Consider the following 24,644-nt stretch of genomic DNA (forward strand, 5'->3'; position numbering starts at 1 on the left):
GTAACTTGCCCAAAGGCATACAGCATGTAGCCTGGGAGCTAGGATTTGAACCCAGAGAATGTTCTTAACTGTGCAATTAATCACTATGCCATGTTGCCATAAAAATACCTACTGTATGAAGCCTAGAAGTTAAGGCATATTCAGTAACTTTTAGCTATTATAATACTACAATTTTGGGATACTTTTATATGTCAGACATTGTACATACGTTATCTCATATAATACTCAGGATAGCCCATTCTTTATGGATGAGAAAACTGGGGTTCAGAGAAATTCAGTAACTTGCCCAAGGCTACAGAGCTAATGAGTGGTAGAGATGGGATTCAAACCCTGCCTGTCTAATTACAAAATGATGTCTTATCCACATGGTTGAATTAGTCTGCCAGTCTATTTACTCCCTAATGGCCAAGATCCTAATTTGTCTTACACTATGAAAACCAGTCATAGGCAACGAAATGAGCAGAAATTTGCAAAGTACATAATTTGCTTTTAAACAAAAATCTAACTTAAAAAATATTGCCAATAATATTGCCACAGTCCTTCTTGGCTAATTACCTACCCAGAGTTTATTAGTTTTTGTTTGGCATGTCTTGCGATGCTTTTCCCTTCTCAGTAGTGTAATGATACTTCTGTAAAATACTTGTTTAATTTTTCTGAGCATGTTTGGGATGGGTTGCACGTGGGAATCTTTATTATCTATAGGCAGAAAAAAATCTACCTGCAGACCCTGCGGGCGCTGTCTGAGGTACAGAGGATGACACCAAGAGAGAGGATGCGGCTGAGGAAGGTCCAGGCAGCTGATGAGGAGGCCAGGAAGCTAAAGTAAGTGACCTTCCCTTAGTGCCCTGGGCCCTGGGCTGCTTCCCAGGGCTCTAGAGGAATTTGCTGAAGGAAAGCAAAAACCACAAGAAAATGCACATTCTCATTATATATTTATCAGTTTATTCATTCACTCATTCCCTCAAAAGATGGTTATTGAGCCATAGATGGTTATTGGATGCCAGGCACTATTAATAGCAGGCTTTCAGTCTTGTGTGAAAAGAAGGATTGAATATCAGGGAGGTTATTAGGAATGAAAATATAAGGTCAGCCTCCAGACGAAGCCTCTTTGTTGCTGACACCTTCTGTACACAGCACCGTGAGGGGGTGACATGGTGGCCTCACTATTCTGTCCACACTCCCCAGGTGTTTGCTAAACCCCTCTGCCCAGAGCCCTGGCTGCTCTGTACCTGCAGGAAATTGCTGGCTTTAGGAAGGAGCCTGGAAACAACTCTGTTCTGTCAGGTAAAGCCCTTCACAGTCTGCTCAGGGCATGCTGCTGGTGTGAGAGATCACAAGTGTTTAGAGTTTACACATGAAAAGGGGGTTCCAAAGAGCCCCAAACTCCCAATTTCTCAAAGACTGATTTTTCAGCTGGTATGTGACCCAATTTCCCAATTTTTCTTCTTCTTTCTTCCTCTGCCAATTTTTTGGTGGCTTAGAAGCCCCAACAAAGAACTAGAGAGACAAAAAAAGACCTGAAACTCAAATCTGTCCATTTATGACCTTGTTAATGTACCTGAAAAATGATTCTAGGTGTCCTTGCACTTACAGTGAATATCATGATGAACCAAGTAAGAACCTGAGAGATGATTTTCCCTTAACACATGTTTCCTTTAATAAATGTGGGAAAATATTTCTGTCAAAGTTCTTCCTGGGCAGTCGTGTGCTGGTGAATGTTTTACAGCCCCCTCTGGGCTTGTGGGGACTGGAGGGGTATCTACTAATTTGTTTGCTGATTCTGTGGTGTAAATGGTCACTTTCAAGGTACCAATGTGATATCATTCAGTATTCAGTTGGAAGATATGTGCAAACCAGTACACCACTAAGTGTGGATTTTGCTGAAGAAATATAGTCACGAAAGTTGTTTAGACTGTTGCATCAACTCACAGTCCCAGATCTATTTCTAACACCTCAGGAATGGCGATATTTCCGGGGTACCATGGTTCATGTCATTGGTTGAGGGTGAAAGGAAAATTAAATCTCTGACAGGTAACAGATTAAAAAGGCAATTTAATAACTTGCACATTACAAATTATTTTTCAAATTAAAACTATTTTTTTAATATGCAAAAAAATCATAGATCTTCCTCACGGCATTTAATATTTTTGTTATTAAAGGCAATGATCTTTAAATAAGTTTGTTCTTGATTTTATGAATAAATTGCATTGGAGTGGTTTTGATTATTGTTTCTAGGATTCGAGAAAGGTCATGTGTTTTAGGTAGAAAACGACTTCATTGTCATGAGCGTTATAATGTACCCATTTTATAGACAAGAAAATTTGACTACAGGGATATTCAGTGATTTTTCAAGAAATCTAAGTATAAATTAGCATACAAGTAATCACAAGAACTCAAATCTTTCCTCCAGTTTAATAGCAGGTCTATTAAATTCGACTCTCCTATTGTAGAGGAAACAGAAAATGTCTGAGAAAAATTCCCCTTCACAGTGGCTCTCATATTCTTTTCCATAAATTCTTTGAAATGCAGGTCTGTTTTCCGCGTCTATGGGTTTGTTATCCAGTTATTCATATGTGTTGGGCTCTCTAGCGGGCGTCGGAGACACACTCCTGTCTGTTGTCAGCACAGGCCGAGAGCACACAGGGATGACACCACCCTCTTCCCCTGAGTTCTGGGTTCTTGAGGGTGAACAAAGAGCCAGCATCCTGCGTGTGTTAAAGGAAAATCGAGTGGGGCTGCACTGCACTCACGTGATGAAGGAGAGACCGCGGGCCTGGCTGCCCGACACCCCAGTCTGCCTTTTGAAACAGGGATCACACCTGTGTAAGGTAGATGTGGTTTTAGCAAATTGCAGCTCTTTTTCTATGTTCACTTTATGCAGAAAGCTTGTGGAAGAAAAATATGAAGAAAACAACAAACGAATGCAAGAACTGAGATCTCGGAACTTCCAGCAGCTGGCTGTGGATGTGCTCCACGTGAGTGTGCTTCTGTTTTCAATTTTACAAAAGACCTTTTCTTGCCTCAGATTCTTCAGATTCACGGGGCCAGTTGGGTAGGAAAAGGGACAAGGTGGGGAAAAAAAGCATCCAGACCAACTCTGCCCAATTCCAGGCTGGACTGGGATTTGTTTTAGAACATAGGCCAACAATTAGTGATGGCACTAATTCAAAGCAGCTGTACCAAGTGCCTGCTGTGTAAGGATGACTTAATCTGCTCTGAATGAACAACTGAGGAGTTAAAAGTATGACTTTGCAGAACAAATGTGTGTCTATCTAATTTTGAATTTCAGCCGTGCTATTGTTGCTTTGCTTCTTTAGTCCACTGTTCTTTTTCTGTCTTATTTTTCGTTCTTTCCCTCTTTATTTTCTGTCTCCCATCCATATCATCGTGCATTGTGTTAATAACCCCTTTCAAACTTTGGAGAATTATCATACATATCCAATAATAGGGTTGCAGACTCACATGAAATGCACCCCAAATTCATGTCCTCTGCATCCCAAGCCTCTGCATACCATTCCCTAATGATTAAAAATATCTTCATTGGCCTTGGTGTGGATTTTGGTACTTTAGGTAGTCTTTCTTCAGGGTTGTATTTGGATAATAGACATCAACACCAACCTCTTAGCTCTTTGGTAAAAGCAATTGGGGAAGGAGTCCTTTTTATGGAAAACTTTATTGTCTCAAATTCTGGTTATTTGTTCATTGGTGATCCCTGCATCTGAGGGAGATTCTTTCCTTTAGCAGGAAGAACCAAGCCCCTGAGGCTGTGGGGATGATCCCTGAGGTCTGGGGATGCTCATTCTACTGTAGCTCAGTAATCAGAGGGCTCCGTACCCTGGGGTGTGCCGGAGCCCTGGGCAGAGATCACTCGCAGACAAGGCAGAGCATGGGAACGTTATTTTCTGCCTCCCTCTGATTGGTGATCCACCTTTCTCAATTACTTAGTGGTTGGGAGTGCTTTAGAGTTCTGAAAACCCAAAGCTGGAGCAGATGGGGGCCCAGCCTACATTGACCTTAGGAGTCTCTGTCCATTGGGCCCTTTAGCAGACAGTGTGTACCCAGCTGACACTGCTCCATCCCAACCCCTGTTCTCCACCATCTCTCACTCCCAGGGTAGCTGACCTCAGAGGCGTGGGGGTGGGATGGTTCCTGCTCACAGAACCTTAGGGTGGAGAAGTTGCCTGCTGAGGGGCAGCAGTGTCAGACCCCTACTCGGGGAAGGGTCTTGACACCACCAAGCCCCCTGCAAACACTGAGCACCCTCCTTCAGCTCCCCAGATACTTTCGAGGCCCTGAAGTGATGACTTGTGGAGGTGGGTCATCTTCCCTCAGGACTGAGACTGCAGATTCCCTCACATCCTCAACAAGAGTCTGGCATGATGATAAGAATTCTGTGTTTGTTAATATATGTAAAATACTTGTTTAATCAGCTGATAAAAACCAGGACTTTTTTTCTGGAATGCTCAGGGTCCCCTGCTTCTAAGGGATTTTACCCCCAGAGATTGGAAATTGAGAAGTACAGACGTGATAATATTTTGTTTTATAAAGCCTAAATAACTTTATTCTTAAAGTTAGTATATGGCAAATAAAAATGTAGTTTCAAGTACGATCTTACATTTTAATGTCTGATAACTCACTTAACTTCTTTGCTTTTCTTCATTGGCCTTAAAGATAATCATTTCTGTGTTCTTTTTCATTTCCAATATGATTACTAGTAGTGTGAAGCAACAACACTGTATGAGGTCCTGTCCCTTCTATAAATTAGGGCCCTTGGGGGATCCTAAAGTCACTTAAGATTTTATTTGCTCTATATTATCCTACAGAACATGGGAGTCCAGATCTTGGCCCAGTTCAAATGAGGAAAGTGAGGATTTCACAGAGATTTTATGAAGTCCCAACTCATAACCTCCACAGTGTCTGCCTAGTTTCTCCCAATTCCACCCCCATCCATCAGAAAGGAGCAAAGGCAGGTGGGAGGTGCCTGCTGCTGTCTTGACCAGAGATGGTGGTTCATTCTTTGGTCGTGTAAGATTCAGTATCACCAACATCTTTGGTTCTGAGCTTTCCAGAAGCAAGTTTCCTAAGTTGCATATTGATGGGGGCAGGAAGTGCTCCAGGCAGCCCCTGGCTCTTGAAGAGAAGACCCTCCTTGGGCTGATTCTGCCCAGCGCGCAGGGTTGTTCAGCACCCCAGGTCTCTCGCCCTCCCTTGTGCAGTTACATCAGCCATTTCCCTCTGACCCATCAGTAGCATCCCACTTTCTCTCTTTCAAATGTCACCACCTCTTCAGGAGAACTGTCTTTGACCTCTCAGGTCCACAGTCTACTAGCCCTCCTCCAAATTCTTATGTTTTCTAGCAATGCTTCTCAAACTTCAAAATGTACCTGAATCACCTCTTGGTCTTGTTGAAATGTAGATTCTGATTTGGCTGGTCTCGGGTGGGGCCTGGGATGCTGCATTTCTAACAAACTCCCTGGTGATTCCTATGCTGCTGGGCCAGGACCACACGCTGATTAGTAATGGACAGAAATTGGGGTTCTTGAAAGCAGCTTCAGATGAAGGAGGATCTGGAAAAGCCATGATGAGCGGACCTTCTTATAATCTCTTTAGGAAAAAGAGCATTTAATGGGAATTGAAGAAAAGGAGGGGTAACCTGAGGGAAGGCTTTCTTGTTTCCCCTGGAGGAGGATGGAGAGAGGAGGCCAGGCAGAGAGGAGACCAGTCTGATCACATTCACAGGCACAGGAGTGAGGCAGGCATAATATATTCAGAGAACCAAGGAGGGGGAGCTGACACTTTGCAGATGGACTGAAGGGTCTAGACACCTCACGGAAAGGGATCAGTGAGCTGAAAAGGATGAAATACAATGCGAGAAATAAGCTGGATTAATCAGATGCAAGAGGCTAAAGAAAAACATGATTAAGAAGGAGAGAAGGAAGAGGCACACATTCCTGTCTTTGCCCAGATGCGCATTTGTGGTTGAATTTCTTCCTCCTCTCACTGGGGCTCTGTTCTTTAGTCCTCTTCCTTCTGTCTGGCTGGCTGAAGCAAACCTCATTATATTTCAAAAGCAGTTGTAGGAGGTAGAATCACAGTTAGGGGAGAGACAGGCTGGCTGTGTCACCTCTTAAATGTGAACAATTCTTTGCGGCATTTAGGAGAGTGGCTTGCTTTGTTTTTCAGATCCTGACTGATGGCGCCTTTTACGCTGGCAGGCATTTTCTGCTCCACTGAATTTGGGCCTTGAAATCTTGAAGCGTAGTTGACTGTGGAATCACGTTGGCACCATTTCTTTAAAGGATGGTAGCTTAAAACAACTAGATACCGCGATGCACACACTAAACCCAGTCTTTCTTTTATCCTGGGGTATATGCATGTATGATGGTTTCTGTGAAAATTGTGTGGCAGATCATGCCTCCAAATGTGAAATAGTCCTGGGGATCAAAGAGCAGATCAAGTCTTGCTCCTTCTAAGAGAAGCAATTATAACAATTCTGTTCTCTTCAAAGAGAACCTCAGAAAATCAAAGTCAACTGAGAGTCCAAATACTTGTTTTCAAATAATTTCTGAAGTGCACACAAAGGCACATTTTGTGCAGTCTCTGCTTTTTGCACTATCAGTGATCCTTTGAAATGTGGAGCCAGTTTCACCTCCTGCAACAATTATTATACAGTACATAAAATGGACTTCTTAAAAATATTTTATGACTGGATTTCCACAGATGCCACATCACAGTGTAGCACAGCTATGTTTTACTTATTCACTGAAGATTAGTTTGAACTTTCTCCTTTTGATAAGAAGACGCTCTTGGAATAGTTCTCCATGAAAGCCATTTATCCAGGAAAACAGGTCAATTCAGCATTAGCTCTGGGTGGCAAACACACACACACACACACACACACAGAGTGATTAGTTGAAATGCCTATTGCAACATTTGAGAAGTTTAACTTTTATTTTTTTGAAGTGGAAACTCTTTCATGTCACCTCTTAGATCTCTTTCTTTTAGGAAATTGAAATTCATAAAATCACAGAGCTTTTAAAGCTGGAGGAGAGCTTTAAAAGACATTATCGAAGCCAGCACCTCTAGTCTTGAGATGAGGAAGCTGAGCAGGGCTGGACATCCTGCCCGCCTCACCCTCACCATGACCCTGACACTCAGGCCAAGAGAGGTTACATGCTTTGCCCAAGGTCACCTGCCGAGTTAATTCAGAGCTGTTCCTCTCATCCCAAGCTGCCTTCTTGAGATTTGAAAATGTTATCATGTTTAAGGGAAAGGATTAGGTAGGCTTTTGTTTCTAAGTCATCTTCTAAACAAGAATATTGTTTCATTTGTGGTAACGCTGTTTCCTCTGATCAGCTTCTCATGAATTGTTCATTACCTTCTGCAAGGAATTTGATGACCCAGCTTCAGAGAACCTGCCTGAGTCTCAGCCCATTCCTTCCCTGGAGCTTGGCACACTTGGGTCAAGTGTAGAGGACACCGTAGCTGACCTTGGAGATCACGGTATGAGTTTGCATCAGCCTGCAGAAGGCTGCTCTTGGATGACATGTGCGTTGGTGAGGCTGACCCTCCAGTGAGCCTGGCCGGCCTCTAGGAGAAGCCTTGGGTGTATGCAGCCACCTTCCATCAGTTTGCCAGAGCTGGGCTGTGGTGGTGAAGAGCAGAGAAGCCGAGGGCTTTGTCCATCCTCTCTTGTCTTTGTCATAGTGAAGATGAGCTGGAAACTCGCACCAGATGAGGGACCTCCCCTTCTACATGAGTTAAACAGCATCACTATTAACATGTGTAAGACTGTGAATGCTCTGAAGAAAGTTGTTTCCCTGGCCCTCATGAACCAGAAAAAAAGTGCTCAGAGCTGTCAGCCAAACTGGGGAGATATGTCATAGCCTAATGGTATAAAACATGAGTTTTAGAGTAAAAAAACTGGCCCTATCAATCAGGGAAGACCCTGGCAACAATCTGTCTAGGTCTCAGTTTCCTTTACCATGAAACAAGAATAAAGCAAATTAGCTAAGGCCTGTGATGTGCTCTCAGCTCCATGTCCAGCACATGGTAAAAGCCAAAGAGAGGGAAGCAGTTCATGACCGCGAGGGGCAGGGCTGGGAACGTGGGGCTTCTCAGTCCTGTACCCCTTTCCCCAGGGCAGCTGACAAGTGTCAGGAACATCGTAGGCACTCAGTGAATATTCCTTGAGTGAATGAATGTGTGGATGAATGACATGTTGTCTCGACCTCTGAGAAGCAGATGCCAAGATGGGACTAAAAGTGCAAAGATATTATTAGGGGAAATGTCTGCATAAAAGGAGTTAGGAAAGGAGCTAGGAAAGGCTGAGAGGGCTGTCAGACTGCAATTCGAGTCTCATTCCAAGTGAAGAGAGAGGTTCGCTGGATGAGCACTAGTCTGCGACGCAGTCAGAGGCAGCCAGGACGTAAGGAAGTGCTTCAGGAGACTCAGCTGTTGGAGGCTGCGTGTCCCTGCTGCAGTGGGCCTGGGGTGGGGATGGCGGAGGGGCGTGGTAGCCTCACTCTCCTTGTGGGTGAAGGTCTTGAGGTGCATCCTCGTGGCTGGAACTCTCTTTGGCAGTAGCTGAGTTCTCTTTCCACAGAATGGAGGTAGTGAAACTTGGATTTGGCTGGTCATCTCAGTCCAAATTTGCATTCGATGTCTTCCTGATGGAGCTGTTAGAGCTCGTGCTGCCTCCTTCAGCTGTGAGGAGACTAGGACCTGATGCTCTTCAGGTTGCCATTTGCCAACTTTTGAAATGGTGTTTTGGAAGCCACCTGGTAATGGGTGTTATTGGCAGACAAATATGTATATCAGATGGATTTACATTTAGATTCTTTTCAGGTATTTATTTATTTATTTATTTATTTATTTATTTATTTGGCTGCATTGGGTCTTAGTTGCAGCATGCAGGATCTTAGTTGTGGCATGCAGAATCTTTTCGTTGAGGCACGCGGGCTCTTCACTGCAGGGTGCAGGCTTCTCTCTAGTTGTGGTGCTTGGGCTCTAGAGCACACAGGCTCAGTAGTTGCAGCACGTGGGCCCAGTTGCCCCGTGGCATGTGGGATCGTAGTTCCCCGACCAGGGATGGAACCTGCGTCCCCTGCATTGGAAGGTGGACACCCAACCACTGGACCACCAGGGAAGTCCCCAGGTATTTCTTTAATACATTATTTGTTATTTTCCAAAGGTAAAATTTGGAAATGTAGAACTGTCCCCTGGGCCTTTCTTTCCAAGGCTATAAAACCAAGGGCTAGGCAGGCCTTTGAGTAGCACCAATATGGATGGCCTGTGCACTGCTGGAGGGCCATCGCCATCTAGAAAGAGGAAGCCCCAGGACAGGGTGTGGAGTGGGTGGTCTAGGATCAAGAGGCCTGGGCCCAGCCTCCAGATTTCAGATAGGAAAGGGTACTTATTTCACAGATGAGAAGCCAAAGACAGTAGGTAATTTGCTCAAGGACTCCAAAGTTCCTGCTTTCTAGTGCAAGTTACTCCTAAGCTAGCTCTGACCACAGAGCTGCCGGGACTCTCAGGCTGGCATCCTCCTTACCTTGCCTTTTGTCTTCTGTCGGGAGGTTTTGGTATGGCAGACCATGTGTTGAGTTACCAGCCAAACTGGAAGTGGGTCAATCCACTCCTTTGCCCACCTTGTTCACGCCATAAGGAAACTACTTAGATGCCCATTATAAGCTGTGAGAGCCAAAAACACATAGTAGTTTTAGGTGGGCCAAATGCCTTGTAAAATACTTTAAACATTTCCCTTATTTTTTCCTCTCTGTAAATTCATATTTTCTAATTTCTATTCTTTCTTAAATATTAAATTGAAAAGGGAGACTATGAAGAACTATGAAAATGTAGCCTTTGGGTTGATGATTGGTTAGATGGTGGGTAATTGCAAGATGGGTAGTGACCTCATAGCTTAATCATGAAACTTTGAGACAGGAAACTTTAATTTGTTGATGAACTCTGAAGTGGTTAATTATTACCCCCATTTTCTTTGCCTTATAGAAGATTTGACTCCAAACTTTCAGCACCCAGAGGAGGTTGTAATTTATTTTTTATCTAGCTTGTATATATAAAATAAAATTACACAATCATTTTTTTTAAGCTCCTGCAGAAAATGTTTAATCAGTCTTAGATGCTGAATTGGGAAATTCCCTCTGGGATTGAGGAGTTAGTTGCAGAGAAACAAGACAGGGTGAGGCATTATTTACATCTGATATGCATTTAGTTGACAACAGCTGATTTAATCTAGCTGAAGTCATGGATAACCATTATAATCAAATGAGAAAGCATGACTGGAACATTGAAGAAATTATTCCTATTTAACTCCTTATATGTAATGCTGATGATTACTTGCACATTAATTTTTGCGAGGAGCTTCGTTACACTCTAGCCTTATTTTTAGCAACTCACAGCTGAGTTTCAGTATGACATTTCTTGCAAAGCTGGAATAATAGCCTGGGACTCAGGGGCCCCAGACCCACCCAGAACATGGCTCTCATAATGCGGAGGCTGCACTGGTGTCAGCCTTGGCTGCCCACCCAGAGCCTGACCAGCTGTCACTTAATTTCCTTTTAAGCCACTCCTTGAGCGAGTCCTGAGCCCCTTCACTGTGCTCAGAGAAAGCTTAGACCTCAAGGGGGTCGTAATTTGCTTGCTCATAGAAAGCCCACATGCCCTTTTTTAGTTGTAGGCTGACCTATGACTTATGGTGTCATCTCTTCCCTTTAAATGTTAAGGTGAATTGAACTCTGTCAGACAATGATATAATTTTATTGTTTTAATTTAAAAAAAGAAAATGTTTACTTACTGCAATTCCACGTCTAGATAGTTACCAAGAGAAATGAAAACATGTCTACAAGAAGATCTGAACACAAATGTTCTTAGCAGTTGTGTTTATAGTACCAAAAAGTAGAAACAAGTCAAGTGTCAATCAACAGGTGAGCAGATAAACAAACTTGTAGTTTATCCATACAGTGTAATACTCAGCCATGAAAAGAAGCAAACTATCAATACACACAAGCATGGGTAAATATCAAAACACTGTGCTGAGAGAAAGAAGCCACAAACAAAAGAATTCCTATGGAATGATTCCATTTCTATGAAGTTCTAGAACTAGCAGCACTTGTCTCTAGTGATAGAAATGAGGCCAATGGTTGCCTGGGGATTGTGGTGTTGGAAATCGACTCCAAAAGTGCACAAGGAGCCTCTTGTGGTGATGGTTACCCAGATGTATATATTTGTCAAAACTTATTGAACTCTATACTTTAAATGAGTACATTTTATTGTCCATAAATTATACCTCAGTAAGGTTGATGAATTAAAAAATATATTTACAAAATATCCAGAAAAAAAAAGGAAAAAGGAAACATGAGTAATGCCTATTAGCCTGCATTTTAGCTAATGAATGGCTGAGAGAGACTTTCCTGAAGTCGTGGAGCTAGAAGGCAACCAGGAGGATCTCTAGATGTTATTTGGGACACAAAGTCCTTAGTCCAGAAAATGATCGTGGGGTTTTCTTCTAATGTCAACCAAGCAACATTGTCTTCCACAAGGAGTGTTAATAGAGTTTGAGGTCTTCTCTCAGGAAGTGAGAAGATGAGGGGCTGGAATCCCTTGGCTACTCTCTCAGTCTTTTTGGTTGGAGGGCTCATGTTGGTGTGGTTGGGGACCCATACCAATAGGTCTAAGAGGACCTAGGACCCACAAAAGCAGCCTGAGCATAACAGAACAAAACATAACAGCCCAGACGCCAAACCCACCCAAGACAGAGACGCTGGTGGGTCTGCTTGGCTTGTCAGCCCTTGGAAAAGACGACCATGTGCTGGAGGCCATGTCCATGTTTCCAGCTGTCCCATCACTTCCAGAGCTCTAACCATCTTAGAGACTTGATTGATGAATATAAATTGATGGTGGTTCTGTTTCATATTTGTCATGTATTCCATGTATTCCACTGAGTTACATTTGTGTTTCCTACTGACTCTCACATTTACTCCCAGGAATAGGCCCCTGCAGTCACTCCCTAATTTTCTGAGCTCTAGAGGATAATTAGAATGAAGCTAATATCGAATGAAGATGTGCTGATTCCCCACCCTGAGGCATATTTAATAATTCAGAGTGCTTCTTCTGCATGATAAGCTGGGTAGGTACCTCTGGTTGAAATTTGAAAGATTATATACCAGTTGAAAATTTTAAGTGGATGCAGAATAACACCTGCCCAATCAGCTACTTCCCTGTTGTGTCCTAAGCAGGCATAATAGAAATAAGAGGAAAATCAGTCCCCACAACATGGACCTCTCAAAATAACATTCTCCAAATAATGTTCTCACCTGGGAAAGCTGTATGTGGATTCCATGAACCACCCCTTAGCTAAACATAAATTAGACAGTAGTTATTAACCTAAGGGTTCTGCTGATAGAGCAGAGAGCATCTGTTTTTGTTTTTTTTGCCCTGCCCTATCATGGTTCAGGTTTGGAATGAATCAATTAAGCAGAAAATTAAATAAGCATCAATCATGGCTTTAAGGTAAGATAGACACAAAATATAATAGACTAAAACCTCATATAATATAAGCTTCAGACAGCATTTTGGACATACCATGGTGTGGTTTTCCTTTAGTCGATGAAATTGTTTTCCATGCATGCAATTTCACAGTTGTGCTCAGGGCTCCTGCACACCACCTGGAGAGCATTGTCATGATGCCCAAGGGAAGCTAAGAGGCCATAGGAAATGAACACAGCAATACTGGACAGTGCCTACTTCCAGTCACACGAGTGTCTTTGACTCATATGCTAACTTTTTGTTTAAGTGATTGAAATATTCTGCTTTGGTGTTAAGGCCAGACTTTAATTTAGCTATTTGTAATAGGCATTTAAATTTGTCCTCTCCGATCTTTGTAAAGGGGCTTTCTGTTCTGTTTTGCGGCAGTGAGACCGCCTCACTATCAGCTCTAGATTCGCTTGTCAAACTTTCATTTTTTTCAAGTGAAATAACATATATCCAGAAAAAACAACAACAACAACAATAACAAAACCTTTCTGGCAAGGAACTACAGCAGTATCTAATTCCTTTTGTTACTCATGACTAGCAGCATTTTCCATTGACTTCTCTTTTTCTCTTGCTTCTAAAAAAATTTTTTCAAAATAGAAAAATAGGAAACCTACAAAAATATCCAAAATGATTGTCATGTTTCAAAGTAGTATGTCTGTGTGTGAGCAGTAATATGAATTTGACATACTCTTAAAAAACCCATTTTTCCATGTTTGTCTTCAGAATGTTTGTGATGCTGTCAGCATTTAGAGCTCCCCAGCTGGACTCGTCTCTGAGGTTGCAGGATGGGGTCTTTGTAAATTCCCCTTGCTGTTCTGTGCATTGGCATTCACAAGTCAGAATGCATGTCATACGAATCATGAATGTGTAGTGTGACCCCTACACACCCCACTTCACAGCTGACCTTGACCATCCTTTCCTGCTAACTCTGGACTTGTTTGGGTTACTTTTTCTGGCATGGCTCCTTTAAATTATTAATGAGAGTTTCTTCTTACTATGAAAGATGAGCCAGCTAAGTACAGAGTTGTAGATGAGTTTAAGATGCCTGCTACCTTTCACTACATTTTGCACCTGGACGTTTGGGGTTGTAGAGATCAAAGTGACTTTAGTCTTTTTATAGCTCAGATTAATTTTCTCTTTTGAATCTAGGAAAAATGAGCAAACCCAACTCCTCTCCCCAGCTTAACTCCATATGGCCTGTCTTCCTGGTTTCAAACAGCTTAGAATTAAATTAACTCCCCTCTTTCCCTCTACCTTCCACCTCCCCACAACCCCATTTTAAGATATAATTTGACAGTTTACACAAGCAGTTGCTTATGACATGTGGCCTCTAATTATACATCTGGCCTCCTCTTATTTGTGAGATTACACATTTTGAACAAGGCTAACCTTTGTGTGTTTATGGTGCCCTGGGTGAGAAATTTTAGTGGTGTACTTGAGAGGGCTAGAAATTGACTACTGGTTGGGAAAAAGCAGGTTTGGGGAAAAATTTTAAATGCTTAGAATTTAGCTTTGCGTCCCTGATGAAGAACGTGGGCCAGTGCCCTGGCTGTGCAGTCGTGTTCGTAGGCCATGTTTGCACCTGCTCCTGGGAATGCCAGCGTTCTTTGGCACCATCCTGATGTCATTCCATACCTTGCCTCCTACTTTTTATTCCAAAAATCATACACCTACATTTTGTTGATCTCAGCTCAAAATTCCACCCAGCAGGTATCCTGGTGAGAGTATATGTTTTCTATTGTATTGACAACATTCATCGATTCACATTTGATGATATTCACATTTGATGCCTTTCAGGGGAAAGGCATTCACATGCAGGAGTGTGTCACAGCCCCGCTGCTGAGAGCTAGTAAGCCAGTCCCTCGCTACTTAAAGCATGGTCTCTGCACTCATATCACTGCCGTCCTGAGGACCTGTAAGAAATGCAGAATCTTAGACCCCATCCTAGACTTGCTGGATCAGAAGATGCAAAATCCCAGTGATTCGTCTGCACATTAAAGTTGGAAGAGCACTGGGCTAGGCTCTAAGCTCAGTGAGCGTGTGGACCATGCCTTCTGGTTCATCTTTCAGTTTTTTTGTATTTCCATGACTTTTTAAAAAATTGTAGTTGATTTACAATGTTTCAGGTGCACAGCAAAGTGATTCAGTGACAAGTGTGTGTGTGTGAGTGTGTGTGTGTGTTTGTGTGTGTAGGTATACCTATATATTCTTTTTCAGATTCATTTCCATTATAGTTTGTTACAAGATATTGAATATAGTTCCCTGTGCTATATGGTTTATCTTTTTATTCTCACTGGCGGACATGGTGACTGGCTCTGAGTTGATGCTTGGTAAATATTTGTTGAATGAGTGACTAAATCTAGGGGGAAAATCCTATAAGAGCACTAATGCTTTTTGTCATAAACAGCATACATTTCTTGCACAGATTAATTCAGTTGGGCAAACAGTAGAATAACAAGTTACCAGAAGAGGCTAATTTGTGTGCATTGGTGTTCACCTATAATTTTTGTCTCCTTCTTCTTAAGGGAGATTGTAATCTAATTTTCCCAGATGGATACTGGAAAGATGAAAAATAAAGGAGGCATTTTGGAGACCTGGGAATATAAATCCTCCATGTCTGCTTTTTAAGTAGCCTAGCCTTTTCCTCTTTCTTTATAGATACTCCTACATTTAAATAATCTCTCATGGAAGCCACCAACAGTGCCAAAAATATGGTTTCTTCTTCTGCAATAATAATAGATCAGTATTTAGTTTAATAAAAGTGGTCACATCACCATAAGGTAATCCTCCCAGACTCCTTAACATATTTGCTGAGTGTATTCCCATTAACAGGAATGACGGGGTTTTGGGAAGCATAGTCTGTGTCACAGGCACACACATCTCTTGTTTGCATCCGCTTAGTCTCCCCATGGAATCCATGGCAAACTTTATGTGTGACAGTGTGAGCAGACATTGGTTGGTGGATTACTCTTTCTTTTTTAATAGCAGGTTTGGTCGGGCCCCCATATGAAAATATTTTTCATGGTTGGTGGGTCGGGTCCTCTGGGAAACAGACCCCGAGACTGAGGTCGAAGTACAAGAGATGTATTGAGGGTAACGTCTGCTGGAAGAAAAATGGAAGGGGATCAAGAGTAGGCGGAGAGAGTCTGTGATGCAGGTCTGACACCTGGGAAAGGTGAGCAGGAAGGAGGGAGAGTGGGTAGGAAGAGCTTCAGACTTCATTAAAGTTCTGAGACAGCCTCCATCAGCCACATGGGGAGCTTCTAGATCAAAGATTTCCCATAGAGGAATCTTGTGTTGGGCAGAAATGTTGTGCCTTACCATCGCCACCAGCTCCAGCGCTCAGCAGGGCCCCAAGATGCTGCAGGTGGAGTCTGGCAGCCCGCTGCATGTGCTGCAGCTAAGCAGCAAGTTTGTGGGAGGAGAGCTGAGAGACTCTCCGTAGATGCCACAGCAGTAGTTCATCTGAGTCATCCATATGCTTGAGATGACAAAAATAGTATTTGGATAAACAGTCTATAATTCAATACTTTTCTCTAACTTCAAGTAACCTTACCTCCAATATGTTCAAAGTAAGAATGACTGAAACTTCTGGAATAACCACAGACATTTCACAGAACTCCACTGGACTGGAAGCCATGAGTGTACTTGAAAGAGGTTTGGAGCCAGACTTTATCTTTTCCCCGCTTCTGCCATTTACCAGCTGTGTGAACTTGGGCAAAAAATTTATATTTCCAAGCCTCAGTTTTCTCATCCATATAATGGGAGTAATAGTAATACCCAATCTTTGTGGGTTAAATGAGGAATAAATTAAATGATACACAAAGAACTTAGCATAGTACATGAAACAGAGAAAGCGCACAACAATCTCTTACTGAAAACATACCATGTCAAAGCAAGTTGCAGTATTTTTCTCAAGTTCCACATAAAACCTTTGCAATTGGTGATGAGATAATTCAGTTTTTAACCACCCAGGAGACCTTCTGATTATAGTTTATAAGCACCTTCACTCTATGAATTAAGTATGATTTGGAATACAATACTTTTTTGCTCTAGTTTTTGCACATGGGAAATGCAAAATGACTCAGGTTCATTAGTTCCCCCTGTCAAATTATGGCCTTAATTATGTCCATCTGGGCCAGTTAGTTTAGCACCAAGAAAAATTACCTTCTTTGTCAAGACCATAGGCAGCCCCCAGAGCAAAAGCTGAGTCTCTACAGATATGTGTGTTCTCCTATTCACAGGTCAGGAGTGCCGTTGTTATACTGGGAAGCAGAACCTAGGACAAAGTTACTGCTTTAAAAGATGCTCCTTTGCCAGCCATCCTGAGCCTGTAAACTGGCAGCTAAAATTTCTAGCTATTTTCTCTAAAAACATTATAAATGTAAAAATATTTTGTGCTAAGGAGCATAATAAAGACAAGAATATACATTCTTTTTTCCACTGTAGTCTCATTTGGGATTTAGGCCAAACTCAGTAGATCAAAATAAAGAGCTTGGTAGGCATAACTATATGACTTTTGCAATGAAATATTCAAGTAATGTATGCAGTTATTTTAATGGAACTCTCTGCTCTGGGTTTGTAATGAAATGAGGGAGATTTTCTGGATCACAGGGATTTGTTCTGTACTCTACCTTGGAGGTTGTATGTATGAGTGACCTCCTGGTTTTAGACAAGTTGCTCTGAATTCTTTCTATTATTTTCTCCTTTAGTTAAAATATAAAGGAATTTCAGCAGGTTGCTTTTCCATAGCATAGATTGTTAAACTAGGAAAGAGTCTGTGCTCATTTCAAATGAACGTATGATTTTGCCTCCCTAGGGCTGGCTGCACGTGGAATTAGAATATTCCAGGTATGATTTTATGTGCATAGTTAAATCATTTAATTCTTACCACAAATCTGGTGAGATAGGCAGGCCATATTTATTTTAAAGAAGGGCATGTATGTCCTAGATGTGACATAGTAGCTTGTTCAAAACAGTGTTTTTGGACTATTGTATGTCGTAAACAACTATAAGGTATCTTCAGATATTTTCTGAAATTTGTAAGATATTTTCTTAAAGTAAAAATTCTAGATTATCCTAGTAATAATATGATTCTCAATTCTCAATCCTCTTTTTAAGTGGGAGAGTAAAGCAGAAGCTGTGGTTAGAGGGCCAGTGTTGCTTACACCTTGGATCTGCCCCTAGAGTGGGCTATGCCTGTGATGTCGCTCATCATATCAGAAGGTGGGAGGTTTGGAATGGCCGCTTGAAGGGAAGGGAAGGCAGGCTGGCTGTGACCCTCCATCTGAGGGGCCGAGGCTCAGGCTTCTCCATGCTACGGCGGGAGCAGGTCTTAATAGTCTGTGTCAGGCTGCCTCACGCACAGGAGGCTGAGGAGGCCACCTGTCTCCTCAAGTCAGTGCCCTTGCTCGTATGTATTCTGAGTCAGGCTTTCCAAACAGGCTGCTCATTGAAACCCCTCATGAAAAATTTAAAACACAAACGCCATGGTCTCTGTCTTCTTAGGCTCTGGTTTACATCAGTGGTTCTCAAACTCTACCGAACATCAGAACCACCTGGAGAACTTGCTAAAATGCAGATTGCTGGCTTGGTGGCATGCAGGAGCTAGCCCGCGTGGGCTCTCAGAGCTCATGGTACCTCTCCGGCCAATCTCGTGTCCAGTGATTGCCTGAAATCTGCTATGCTGAGTATTTACACCAGGAGCATTGACAAATGCTGCTAATCATTGCTTCTCTTTCATTAAACCCTCACCAGCACACCAGGGTGGGACCCCACCCCCGAGCTTCTGATTCAGCAGGTCTGGGACAGGGCCCAAGAGCCTGCATTTCTAACAAGTTCCCTGGTGACATGGCTGCTGCTGGTTTGAGGAGTGCACACTAAGAGGAATTTGTCTAAAACTATGCTGTCCAGTTTGATAACCACTAGCCCATGTGGTTATTTAAATTTTAATTAACTAGAAGTAAATAAAAATTTAAAATCTGTTCCTCAGTCACATTAGTCACACTTCAACTGCTTAAACTAATATAATATTATATGTCTTTTATATCTCAATAAAACGGAGGGGGGGCGGTGTTTTAAGAGTCCCAGGAGGTTAGTGGCTCCTGTGCTGGACCGCACATTTCTAGAATGTTTCATCATTACAGAAAGTCCCATTGGACAGCACTGCCCGAGGATAAAAGCTGTGCACCTAAATTGTTTTTAAAGTTCCACAGGTAATTCTGGTGAGAAGCCTGTTTCAGTAATCACTACAATTATTAAACGTTGATCTTATATTTCAGCTCTCTAAAAATCAAGCTCACAAAAAATTCTGTATTTCCCATTTTCTAGTTCTTACTAGGGAGGAAGGATCAGTTTGCTGAAATTCTCAAATATTGACAACACCTATTAATGACCCTTTTTTATAGCTGAGGACACTGAAGTGCAAAGAGGTAAAGATAGAATAGGTTTTGCACTTGAACTGGGACCCAGCCCCAAGCCCATAACTCTTTCACTCCAGAGGTTTCTCCTCTGTGTTGTGACAGCTTTCCACTAAGGAGACAATGTTATTACAGGTGTTTGGTGTTGGTATCATCTCCAGATCGCATCAGGGCCCAGGTCTGAGAGACTGTTATCTTGCCTCAGATGAAATGTATGGCAAGCGAAGGCCCCGGAGGTCTTTCAGACTTTATCTAATAATTCCCTCCCAACCAGTGGGTCATATCAATGAATCAGGAGTGTTCCAACAGCAGATTACACAAGACTAAAGAGGGAATAGGATTTAATTAGAGATGAAGGGTCAGGTGAAATCATTAAGAGTGATTAGTGACATCTGTGGAGCAGGTCACCAAAACCTGAGTTCACGAGGCCTCAATAGGCAGATAGAGGCTTGATGGTGCAGCCAGCAGAGAGCTGGCCTGGGATGCCACCACGGTAGGTGTGTTTCTTATGTGTTGCTGGGTGATGGTCTGTTTATTATTGATACATAGCCTGGCATGTAGAAGTGTGCTTTGTGAGTTACTGTCTCCAAGGTGCTTGTGTGGTCTAAACAATATCCATTTTATTTCAGTTCCTATGTGACCGAAATTTTGTTTTTTACAGTGATCAAAAAACTAGCCAGTAGTGCTTCTTTTCCTCTGAAATATTTATTTTAATAGACTTTATTTTCTTAAGTGGCAGTTTGCTTCTCTGAGCTTCAAAAGCTGTTGCCTTATCTGTTCTGAAAAAATAACTTCAAAACTACTTTTCCTCCCTTCTTTCTGGGCTTCCTTTTAGGAATTCTGGAATTCCTCCTTTCAGGAATTTCCTATTGCCATTATCTTTGTACCTTCATAGGTGCCATTATATTCTGGCTTTTGTGGAACCTATATTCAGTGGGGGGGGGTGGCATGGACAGTAAATAAGATAAATGTGTAAAATAGCACATGGGAAAGTGATGAGTACTCAAGAGAACAAATGATGCAAGAAGGGGGAAAGGAAGCTTCAGGGAGGGGTTGACATTTTAGATGGGCCACAATGTTGAGTTTTGAATAAAGACTTGAAGAAAGTGGGTGAATGGGCCATTCGGCGCCTTGGGCATGAGTATTCCCAGTAGAGGAGGCATCAAGTGCAAAGTCCAAGGCAAGAGTCTGCCAGGCGTCTTCAAGGAGCAGCAGGGCCAGTGGGCTGGAGGGAGGTTATGAGGAGTGGGGCAGAGGGGGATGAAGTCAGATTATGGGGGACACGGTCATACAGGGTTAGACATGCCAAGTGAAATAAGCCAGACATAAAGGACAAAAATTGCATGATTCCACTTATATGAGTGACCTAGAATAGTCAAATTAATAGAGACAGAAAGTAGATGGTGGTTGCCAAGGGCTGGGGTAGAGGGGGATAGGGAGTTATTGTTTAATGCATAGAGAGTTTCAGTTTGGGAAAATTAAAAAGCTCTGGAGGTGGATGGTGGTGATGGTTTGCACAACAGCGTGAATGTACTTCATACCACTGAACTGTACACTTACAAAGGTAAACTTTATGTTAGTTTACCACAATAAAAAATTAGTTAAAATTATAAATATAATTTGGAGTCAGGCTATGTGGAATCTTGAGTATGTTAGTCTAAGAAATAGAAACTTTTCTCACAAAAGGATGGGAGGCCACTGAAAGGTTTTGAGCAGAAGAATGAAAATAAATATACAAAAAGCTCATACAGCTCAATATCAGAAAAACAAACAACCCAATCAAAAAATGGGCAGAAGATATAAATAGACATTTCTCCAAAGAAGACATCCAGATGGCCAAAGATCACATGAAAAAAATGCTCAACATTGCTAATTATTAGAGAAATGCAAATCAGAACTACAGTGAGGTATCACCTCACTCTAGTCAGAATGGCCACCATCAAAAAGTCTACAAACAATAAATGCTGTGGAGAAAAGGGAACCCTCCTACACTGTTGGTGGGAATGTAAATTGGTGCAGCCACTATGGAGAACAGTGTGGAGGTTCCTTAAAAATCTAAAAGTAGAGCTACCATATGATCCAGCAGTCCCACTCCTGGACATATATCCAGAGAAAACCGTACTTTGAAGAGATACGTGTGCCCCAATGTTCATTGCAGCACTCACTATTTACAATAGCCAAGATATGGAAGCAACCTAAATATCTATCAACAGATGAATGGATAAAGAAGATGTGGTACATATATACAATGGAACATTACTCAGCCATGAAAAAGAATGAAATGATGCCATTTGCAGCAACATGAATGGACCTAGAGATTATCATACTAAGTAAAGTAAGTCAGAAAGAGAAAGATAAATACCATATGATATCACTTATATGTGGAATCTAAAAAAATGATACAAATGAACTTATTTACAAAAGAGAAACAGACTCACAGACTTAGAAAACAAACTTCTGGTTACCAAAGGGGAAGGGTGGGGGGGAGGGATAAATTAGTAGGTTGGGATTAATGTATACACACTACTATATATAAAATAGATAATCAACAAGGACCTACTGTAGAGCACAGAGAACTCTACTCAATACTCTGTAATAACCTATATGGGAAAAGAATCTGAAAAGTAATTGATATGTGCATATGTATAACTAAATCACTTTGCTGTACACCTGAAACTAACACAACATTGTAAATTAACTATACTCCAATATAAAATAAAAATTTAAAAAGTAAAGGGGATTAGCTCAAGATGGCAGGGTGGAAGGACTTGAGCTCACCCCTTCTTAGGTAAACACCAAAATCACAACCAACTGCTGAACAACCTCAATGAAAAAACACTGGAACCTACCAAAAAATATACCCTACATCCAAAGGCAAAAAGAAGCCACAGGACAGTAGGAGGGTCGCAATCGTGATAAAATCAAATCCCACACCAGCTGGGTGGGTGACCCACAAACTGGAAAACAATTATACTACAGAAGTTCCAACACTTTTCAGGAGTGAAAGTCCTGAGCCCCATGTCAGTCCTCCCAGCCTGGGGGTCTGGCAATGGGAGAAGGAGCCCCCAGAGAATCTGGTTTTGAAAGCTGGGGGAAGCAGAAGCTCCACTCTTCGAGGGCACACACAAGGTTCCATGCACACCAGGACCCAGGGGAAAAAAGCAGTGACCTCATAAGAGACTGGGTCAGACCTACCTGTTAGTATTGGAGGGTCTCCTGCAGATGCAGGGAGGAGGCTGTGGCTCATGGCAGGGACAAAGACACTGGCAGCGGCAGGTCTGGGGGGTACTCATTGGCATGAGCCCTCCCAGAGGCTGCCATTAGTCCCACCCTATAACCTGTAGGCTCCAGTGCTGGGATGCCTCAGGCCAAACAACCAACAGGGCTGGAACACAGCCCCACCCATTAGCAGACAAGCTGGTAAAAGTCTTTCTGAGCACAGCCCTGCCCATCAGAGGGACAAGACTCAGCTTTACCCACCAGTGGGCAGGAACCAGTCCCTCCCATCAGGAAACTTTCACAAGCCTCTTAGACAGCCTCATGCACCAGAAGGCAGACAGCAGAAGCAAGAAGAACTACAGTCCTGCAGCCTGCAGAATGGAAACCACAATCACAGAAAGTTAGACAAAATGAGATAGCAGAGGAATATGTCCCAGATGAAGGAACAAGGTAAAACCCCAGAAGAACAACTAAGTGAAGTGGAGATAGGCAACCTACTGGAAAAAGAATTTAGAATAATGACTGTGAAGATGATCCCAAAGATCTCAGAAAAAGTATAGAGGCAAGGATTGAGAAGACATAAGAAATGTTTAACAAAGACCTAGAAGAACTAAAGAACAAACAAACAAACAGAGATGAACAATACAATAACTGAAATGAAAAATACACTAGAAGGAAGCAGTAGCAGAATAACCAAGGCATAAGAACAAATAATTGACCTGGAAGACAGAATGGTGGAAATCACTGCCATGGAACAGAATAAAGAAAAAAGAATGAAAAGAAATGAAGACAGTCTAAGAGATATCTGGGACAACATTGCATTATAGGGGTCCCAGAAGGAGAAGAGAGAGAGAAAGGACCTGAGAAAATACGTGAAGAAGTAATAGCTGAAAACTTCCCTAACATGGGAAAGGAAACAGTCACCCAAGTCCAGGAAGTGCAGAGAGTCCCAGGCAGGATAAACCCAAAGAGGATCATGCCAAGACACATAGTAATCAAATTGACAAAAATTAAAGACAGGGCTTCCCTGGTGGCACAGTGGTTAAGAATCCGCCTGCCAATGCAGGGGACACGGGTTCAAGCCCTGGTCTGGGAAGATTCCCCGTGCCATGGAGCAAATAAGCCCATGAGCCACAACTACTGAGCCTGTGCTCTAGAGCCTGTGAGCCACAACTACTGAAGCCCGAGTGCCTAGAGCCCATGCTCCACAACAAGACAAGCCACTGCAATGAGAAGCCCGTGCACCACAACAAAGAGTAGCCCCCACTTGCTGCAGCTAGAGAAAGCCCGTGCACAGCAATGAAGACCCAACACAACCAAAAAATAAAAAAATAAAAATTAAAAAATTAAAAAGTATATAAAGGCAAAGAAAAAATATTAAAAGCAGCAAGGGAAAAACAACAAATAACATATAAAGGAACTCCCATAAGGCTATCGGCTGATTTTTCAGCAGAAACTTTACAGGCTAGAAAGGAGTGGCATGTTATATTTAAAGTGATGAAAGGGAAGAACCTACAACCAAGAATACTCAACCCAGCAAGGCTCTCATTCAGAGTTGACAGAGAAATCAAAAGCTTTACAGACAAGCAAAAGCTAAGAGAATTCAGTACCACCAGACCAGCTTTGCAACAAATGCTAAAAACATAAAATAAAGATGAATTGTCACAGGGGAAAAAAAATAAAGCATATCACTACTGAACAAAAAAGAAGAATGAAAATAAAAACCTCCATTTGTAGGCAAGGTATGGTGGAAAACATTTCACACTGGTTACCTCTAAACCCATACAGTGCTGTATGGAAGACATGATTGCCTCCATTTGATTAATTTACTTTTTAACTGTTTATTCTGAAATAATTTTAGACATACAGAAAACTTGCAAAAAATAGTACAGTGAGTTTCTGTATCCCCTTCACTCAGCTCCCCTAAAGTTAACATCTTACTTAGCCAAAGTACAGTAATCAAAACCCGGAAAATAACAATACTGTTAACTAAATAATAATCTTATTCCAGTTTTACCAGTCCCCCCCCCCTCTCCAAACGTATTTATTGTTGTGTCTCCTTCATCTCCCTCAATCTGTGATGGCCCTCAGTTTATCAGCCTCTTTCCTGACCTTGGTACTTTTGATAAGTAATGGTCACTTACTTTGTAGCATATCTCTTACTGTGGGTTTGTCTGACGTTTTCTCAGTTAGATTGAGGTTACATATTCTGGGCAAGACTAACATAGAAGTGACGTGTCCTCAGTGTATCACGTCAGGTAGAGTATGTGATGTTGATGTATCACCCTTGATCACTTGGATGAGGTAGTGTCTTCCTTGCAGAAGGTGGTGTCTCCTGTAAAAGTACCGTTTTTTTTTTCTTTTGTAATTGCCAAATTTCTTGTGGGAAATAGTTTGATAATATCACCTCTGTTTTAGATGAGGTGACTATGGTTCAGAGAGGTTAAATGA

General features: G+C 42.1%; 1 protein-coding gene across 1 annotated transcript in view; it reads left to right on the forward strand.

Annotated features, from left to right (window-relative positions):
• NEK11 (NIMA related kinase 11) overlaps positions 1-24,644 on the forward strand; it is a 289,042-nt gene that overhangs the window by 128,080 nt on the left and 136,318 nt on the right. The window contains 3 exon segments of the mRNA XM_057545576.1: positions 703-822; positions 2,882-2,975; positions 7,389-7,503. Coding sequence (XP_057401559.1) covers positions 703-822; positions 2,882-2,975; positions 7,389-7,503 — 329 coding nt within the window.

This window comes from Balaenoptera acutorostrata, chromosome 4 (assembly GCF_949987535.1).
Source record: "Balaenoptera acutorostrata chromosome 4, mBalAcu1.1, whole genome shotgun sequence".
NCBI classification, from domain to species: domain Eukaryota; kingdom Metazoa; phylum Chordata; class Mammalia; order Artiodactyla; family Balaenopteridae; genus Balaenoptera; species Balaenoptera acutorostrata.